Source organism: Phaethon lepturus, unplaced genomic scaffold, assembly GCF_000687285.1.
Source record: "Phaethon lepturus isolate BGI_N335 unplaced genomic scaffold, ASM68728v1 scaffold9654, whole genome shotgun sequence".
Classification (NCBI taxonomy): Eukaryota; Metazoa; Chordata; class Aves; order Phaethontiformes; family Phaethontidae; genus Phaethon; species Phaethon lepturus.
Window position 1 is genome coordinate 7,942 of NW_010536939.1, and position 7,966 is coordinate 15,907.

At 42.0% G+C, this 7,966-nt stretch overlaps 1 protein-coding gene across 1 annotated transcript in view; it reads right to left on the bottom strand.

The window, feature by feature from the left end:
* Window positions 1-505: 505 nt before the first annotated feature.
* FZD3 (frizzled class receptor 3) overlaps window positions 506-7,966 on the bottom strand; it is a gene marked incomplete at its 5' end in the record, with an annotated part of 29,125 nt that continues 21,664 nt past the window's right edge. Inside the window, 3 exons of the mRNA XM_010286322.1 lie at window positions 506-719; window positions 1,423-1,656; window positions 3,558-3,706. Coding sequence (XP_010284624.1) covers window positions 506-719; window positions 1,423-1,656; window positions 3,558-3,706 — 597 coding nt within the window. The remainder of the gene's footprint in view (window positions 720-1,422; window positions 1,657-3,557; window positions 3,707-7,966) is intronic.

A 7,966-nucleotide genomic window follows, 5' to 3' on the forward strand; every position in this document is an offset into this window, starting at 1 on the left:
AGCATTTAATATGCGTCCCCTCCCCCTGTGCTTGATGAAAATGAGTATCGGTTTGTTATCTAATCAGAGAGGCGCGCGGAGGAATTCCTTCAATATTCAAGAGTTCCCCTCATGCCTTATACGAAAAAATCTCAGCGAGTTTTCGAGGGTAACACCTACCGACATGCAGAGCCACCGGAGGGAGGGGGAGATTTTTTCCAACCAAGAGTAAGAAATTCAGCAATGGTGTCTGATGAGTAACAGTTATCGAATAAATAATTACCTACAGATTAGGTTCAAATGAGGCAACCAGCTTTTTACTCAATAATTCAAGACTGCTGAATACTCTAGCTCCGATGCAAGTACAAGAACGCTGGCTTCAACATGAAAAAGCCCGTTTCGGCTTCCTGACGCACAAAATCGGCACCTGATGAGAGGCATGATAATACTGAGCATTATCACATCACTGAGGAAGGGACCGCGAGCCGTGCACCCACATCGACTACTCCTTTCCGAGAAAAGCGGCTCAAGCGCTGGTGCCATCCTCTTCGATAACGCGGTTCATGCTGGTCCCGTGCGTGATGTGTGTCATTGGGTTGCTGCTGAGATCCCTGATGCTGCTGTGACGTGACTGTTCGTTAAGCCGATGAGAACTGCTATGCCTGGAATGATCAGTCAGTCGTGACATGCTGCCGTGAGGTAGTCTTTCTTCTACGCCTCTGTAGCTGCAGGGAGTGTACCTAATTTATAAAAATAGAGGACAATTATTACTATTGTTACCGCCGCAGTCATGAAAGAATGTAAATAAATCTCAGTGCATGTGCACGCACACGCACACAAACCCTCTTCTTTTGTGAAAAAAGTCGTTCTCTGTTTAGCTTAGTCATTTAGCTTATACAGCCCCCAGGCAAATTGTTTCAACTCCTTATGCAGCTTGGTTCTTACTACTACTACTTACTACTACTACTACTATGTATAGTATTGATAATTAGGTGAGTAAAAATGATAAATTGTTATAAACCTTAACTACACCTCAAGTTAGAGTGGCTAACTTTTGTTGTCGTTTTCTTCAGCAGGGCCAGGACTATTTACAGAAACAAAATCAGTTCACACACAGACAAAAGCAGCCACCAAAAATACTAAGTTGACTTTAGGACAGATCTGTTTTCCCATACACTTAGATGAGGTAACACAGATCGCTGCCTTTGCAGGAAAGCCAGCACTGAACGCATTCACGCCATGTAATTCATGAAGACTAGCACAGACTCTGAAAATACCACGCTTTTTTTTCTCTTTCTAATCCAGACACTAACAGGGAGAGGAGATGCAATCAGAGAAAGTAAATATTAGCAGGACATCCAGTTTTAGCAACATGATGGCCAAACGTCCGGCTAGCAGAGGCTTGTCCAATTTTCTACAAGATTTTAAAGAGGAGAGACCTACCGGCCGTCACGCGATCGGTGCAGGCTGCCGTGGTAGCTGCTCACTTTGCTGTGGACACTGCCTGCCTTGCTCCTTTGGTCGTCCATCATGGCCAGCTGGGTGGAGGAGGCGTGCGTCGAGGTGCCCTGGGTAGAGGTGCCTCTTGACTTTCGGATGATGGGGGTATTGGGATCCCTCAGAAGAGACTGAGCGAAGTCTGGCTCCTGCAGCACCTGACGACTCTCATTTACAACTCTGAACGAGACATGCAGTTTGAATAGTTAACACGGATGACTGCGACATAAAAGTCATCGCAGTAACAGCGCTGCAACTATTTTACAAACAGGACAGACAAATATTACAGCTTGGCAAATAAGACCGCTTATTTACTTTATAGTATCTCCATTTGCCTAATTTTGAAGCACCTCTACATTTGGATATTTTAGCAAAGTTCATATTCTTGAATCCTTCCTACTCCCTGTCTCTGGCCCTCCAGCCTAGACCTGTGGAATAACGGCAGCGTATTTGCCGATGGCCTTAGTTTACAAATATTGCTTGGGACGGCGCTGCGACTCGGCCGGCTCAGATTGCCCAGAGAACTGCCTCTCAGGGAACACGGGAAGCCGCTGCCTCACTCAAACGAGCATTTAAAATCTGGATTAAAAGTGGCAGCAGGAGGAGAACACCAGATGAAATACAACATACCTAACAACGCATGAGCAACTGGCCTGTCGCCCTTAGATCAGTGGTTACAGTCCCACGGCTTCTTTGTTTGCTGAAATCCCTTGCTGGGAAGGGCTGGCAGAGGGGCACACACTTGGCCGCTCTACCGTAGCGTGATGAAAGGAGGTGCTATCACATCCTTGACGTTCCTTTTTTTTTTAATCTCTTTTTTGTGGGGAGGCCTTTTCTTCCCCTCCCACTCTCTATATGATTCTTTCATGTTCTGTTTCCTCTGCCGGGCTAGCCCCTCCTCTTAATTTTCCTGCTCACAGAGGATCACAGGCTACCTAAGGAGGGAGCTTTGTATCGGCTCTGCCCCTTACTGCTCAGTGAATGGGGCCGGCGGAGGAATCTGGCCCCGGCCAGACGCCGCGGTGCGTGGGAGCTGCTCTGCTGCCGAGCTGCACCAGGAGAGAGGACGGCACTTCCAGGAGCCACCCAGCTCCCGCTGAGATAGCATGGCCAAGATAAGACAGTCCTGTAAAACAGCTTCCTCGGCCTTCGTTAACTCTATTCCTGTCCTCTACCCACCAAACTAGTATGTCACCTTTATGTAAATCCTATCTAAATGACTGTACATGTATTAAAATAATATTAAGTCGCTTGTTGACCCCGTGCATATCTTAGTAGTTTATCTTTCAAATAAAGAAAAATTTACTCCAACTCTGCAGAAGATAATTTCACTTTAACCTCAGCAGATGGCTGGTTCTGTTAAGGATATACAAGTCAAAGTCATGGAGTAGTCTCTTAAAGGCTTGCTATATTTGTGCATCTATTTCGAAACACCTGCTTACAAGGCAACACGTACGATTGTGAAAATAGCTATTCACAGGTATTACGTAATCATATCGACTGTCTCTAAATTTATGCCATACCTTAGTCTAAATACATTTCAATCTCACAGAAGCTATACGACATTCTTACTGTCATTTTATCAAACTGTTTTTTGGCACTAATGCATAAGGGAGATTAAAAGCAGAGACAATTGCCTTTAACTACAATCGTGGTGAAAAGAACTTCTGTTTAATTTCAATGTAAAGGTCTGATTCAGTTGACTAGATAAGCACATTTATAAATAAAAACTTTCAATTCCACCTCTCAGTAAATGACAGGTAAGTTGCAATATTCCACCGAAACCTAATTCCTGTTAAAAATGTTTTGGAAAGAGACAGAGCAATGTCAATTTGATTCTGGGACCAGAGAATAATTATGGAAAAATAAGCAACAATTCTTTGGGGTTTTTTTTGAGCTGTTACTTGTCTTGTCCTTCCTTGCTCCATTTTAGATAGTGAGAGATTTCTACGAAAGATGCCCCATCTGTTCCTGTCTTTGTCTCCATGAAAAACTAACCAAATACTCTTTCAAGACTACAAGGGAAGAGGAGATGAGTTGCTGGTACTCAACCACTTTATCTGTGAGATATCAATACTCACTCTTTTTTCCTGCGTCCATGGAAAAAGCTAGCCCACTCAAAACAGGTCTTTTTGCTTCCAACCCAAAAGACAGAGGGTATCCCAACGACCAAAGCCATGAGATATTTCATGAGAAAGAGAATCAAATCTGGACGACTCATCTGAGTGACCTAGAGAGAGGGAAAAAAACATTATACAAACCAGCATAGTTCACTACTCCATTTACTAACTCATTTAAAATAACTGTCTCTGCCTTGTAAACATCAACAAGGTTCCTTTGTTTCGTGGCTCTAGAGAGCATGGCCAAGTGTCTTGTACAGCCCGCTGTTGAGTAAAACAAAAGATTCAACTGCTGTGAGGTCCTGGCCTTTATTTGTATTTCTGGTCTTTCATTTGTGCCCTGAATAATTGTGAAATATTTTCTAGTCTACAAATGATAAAGACTCATTTCTTTGATGGAATTAACCTATATAAAAGCAGGTGCTACATTTGCTGATGGGAAAAAGCCCAACAAAATGCTTCATGGGAAAAAGTCCAATGAAATGCTCCGTGGGATGTGGAATGCTGATCCTTTATTCCTTAACCTTCAGTGGAGGGTCATACCCGTAGTGTCCCTCCCTCAAGAACTCAAGGCATTGGCAAGGTACAACTGCTTAATTCTTACTGGTCCAGCAAAACTCCTTCCTCTCCCCCGTTGTTCAAAGGGATCATCTGAATTTGAAAAAGCTCACCACATCTATTTTTTCAAACGTTTTGATATGCAAAGGGTTTGTTTGGAAAAGGCGCATATATCCTTCCTGGATATTATTTCCAGGAAGGTCTGTAAGGTAGTCTTAAAACAAATAAGCATCCAGGGACTCTTGAATCGATAACCCAACTCAAACACTGAACCTTCAAGGACAGAGAACTTCAAGTGCAAGCCTGAAATATACCACCATCTTCTTACAAGAAGGCTGTAGAGGAGAGGAACTAACTTATTCTGGTGTAATGAAGTCTTCTGTAAGCATTTCTGTGACACTGTGACCATGGAAGATACATCCACTAGCCGTTAAATCAGTTGGGGTACAGGCAGAGGTTCTTTGCTTTTCGTCACAGCTGAGAAAGAGGTGGTCAGAAAACCTAAATGAGGAATCAGTCAAAACACTCAACAGAGTCAGCAACCAGGGAAGACAATAAAACTGCCCGCAGCAGGGCTGAGTCTGAAGGAATGGGCCTCAAAACACCTTGAAAAATGTTATCATAACATATGATGAGGGCTATGAACAGAGATGGCTCAACAAAGGAGAAGAACGGGTAGTCTTGTAAGCAGAGAAAGAAAACGAAGACAACCAGGGACCAAGAGAGAATGTGAACGATAAGCAGATGATGTGAAAGGACGGGAGACGTGATGGCAAGAGCAGAAGGCAGACCAGAAGGGAGGGAAGAAGATCCTGTAGCTGGGGACTCCTTGGTAAGGACTGACAGGCCTTTAAACCAGAGCGGATCCAGAGCAGAAGGGTCTTCTGCCCGAGAGGAGCATGGCTAAAAGCAGCGACGTGAGGCAGAAAAGGAACTTGACAGGCAAGGGGAAGATGTCAGTGACCGTCTCATATCGTGACGCGTGACAGTACGAGGTTCCCACTAGAATGGCTTTAGGATGTGTAAAGCTAAGGCTGGGAAAGATGTTTAAACAAGTGGAAATTCGATTGATATTCCGTTAAATTCTCCTGATCCCAACAGAAATAAAGTAGGTACATAATAGGATAAAAAAGATCCACAGATGGCTCAAGGATTAGTACCTGGCAGGAAGGTTTGGGGCTGCTTAATAGTGGAGAGATGCTCATGAAATTAGGTCTCTTTCCAACAAGGAGTACTTGCAGCAACAGCTTTGAGACTGATGGTGACACAAAAAACCCCCAACATTATACTTAGGAAAGCAAGCTGGATATCTACCGGCCTGTTTAAAGCAGAAGAAAATATCAAACAAGCTGCTTCAAGTCAGGGTAACATTGCTCTGTACGGTAAGAGGGAGACTGAAACACTTGGTGCAGTTCTGGGAATTCAGTTTGAGCTCATCTTCCTGAAAAGCAGAGAGGTGTAGAGAAAGGAGGAGAGGGAACAGCCAGCCTATTTTGCAAGAAGCTTGTCTGGCCTATAAAGACTCAAAGGTGTGACAAAAATAAATGCTACAGAATATGAAATATCTAAACACTGAAATGTGGGAAAAAAACACCTAGGAGTACTTAAGATAAGCAATAGGAAAGAAATATGGCTGCATCAGCCCTGAAGGAGTGCCATCCTTACAGGAGCAAGATTTCAGAATAGCTTTCAAACAAGAATTGTGGGGATGGGCATCATTTAAGGCTGAGTGTTACCAGTTTACAGAAGCTGTTAACAGTGAGAGTCAGAGCTCCTCTCTGATCCTATGAGCCTATATGAATGTAGAAACACGTATACAATCTCCTAAAAGAACACCAAGAATCATTTTTTTTTCCCAAACTGAAAATCTGAATTCAGTGTAGCCACTGTGTTAAGACAGTTTGCCAGAAATAGCCCCATTTCCAACCGTATAACGCTGAGGGGAAGCACAGCTTCTACATGGACCACTGAAAATATGGCAATCATTGTTTTAATACTTTGTATAATTACGCATTTTTTAATAATATCACTGTTGTAGATGGAAGATGGGAACTTAAGGGTCTTGCCCAAAATCAGACAGCACAGCTGTGGCAGGCTAGAACATGACAAGAATTCAGGACCATCGATATTGGTCCTCAGTAACAACATGCCCATCTTTCAATTACATGTAGAAACATAATGAGCATTATTATAAGAATTTTCTTAGAGTTCATCTTCATATGAAGCGGGATCAAGGCTCTCCCCACGTCAGCTCTTTCCTCAGCACTGCTTAGTGTGCTTCCCATCAGTCTCTGCTCCAGGAAAAACACCGGTGTTGAAGGACTTTGACAACGCTATGGACCTTCCCACGCTTGCAACCGTTTAACTATGCAAAACGCGTCTGAAGGCTTTCTAGGTGGTTTTGTAGTCAACCTGTGAAATTCCACTCAAGAAAAAAAAATTAACAATTACCCAATAAAAAATTATCCAACAATATTAAGCTCTCAAAAATTAACCTTATTATCTCATTTCATAATGTGCAAATGTGATATTAAGTGGAATAAACGGTGAAATTCATTGTTTCTTAATGAAGGTAATATTCAGGTAAATTTTTATATTTACATATAATGCTTGTCCGCTGGGCCAAGTCTCCCCTGGCATAACTACCGGCCCAAAGGGAATTTAATTTTGATTCTTGCATTAGGAATAAAACAACAGTTCTAGCGCTAGCGCTCTCAATTGCTCACTGTACTACAGGACGTCTTTATTTTATTGACTGAGTCATACTGCTTTATGTTAGAGCCAACAGAAATCAGGTGCCGTGAAGCGTACTATTGCCTATATGGAATATCTGACAAATCCCTATTTCACGAAGTAAATTATATTATTCCCATGAAGATATTCTATTAAATCATTTGATATCAAAACTTCTGGCTCAACGTATTCACGCTGGGTGTTACAAGTAATTCCAAGCAAAAATTAAAATAAATATATACAACAAATTCCTTCAGGAGAAAGGAAGAACATCCTACTGTTTGGCAAAGCAAGTTATTAAACATCGTTACAGACATTTCTTGAAGATAAGCTTCTTTGCACAAAGGAAGAATTCAAGTAGTAACACATTTGAGACTCACTGATCATTAATACTAAAGTGACTGCACCTGTTTTACACAACATATATCTGCAGATTATGAGACATTTATAACAATTAACACAGGAAAAATGAAACTTGAAATTACTATTCCAGGCTTATAAAACTGAAAATACCAGGTGTTTAAGCCCAAAACCTCCAAGCCCATTTCCCAGAAGCATGACACTCACGTACCTCCAAGCCTGAAACGCTGCCATTTTCTTTCATTAGGACAGAGAACAGGTTCCACAGTTTTTAAAAGTAGTAAAACTACGCAAAAGCTCACTTGTGTTCACCCTCAAAACTTAAATCCAGGAGATTTTAACTTTTGCTGTGCTGCACGGCTCTTTAGGAAGAGTAAAAAATACAACTTACAACAGCGAAGGTTTGCAGACTTTGATGTGGTTAGATATTCACAATACATGAAATTATAGTTTGACCTGGGATATCCAAACTTCACACACCACTTTACTCAAATGCAAAACATTTTCCAAAAGCATCTGCTAATGCGATCTGCTTTGCCACACAACCACAGCATTGATAGTTCTAGAAATAAGGGTCCCTATTTATAGTAAATCCCCACTGACAGCGAATATAATGTTGAAACCGTTTCAGTAGCACTTCTGCTATTTTAAAACCACTTTTTATACACCCTCAGCTTCCAAATCTCAGCTTGCCTATTAATATTGATGCTTCCTGCTGA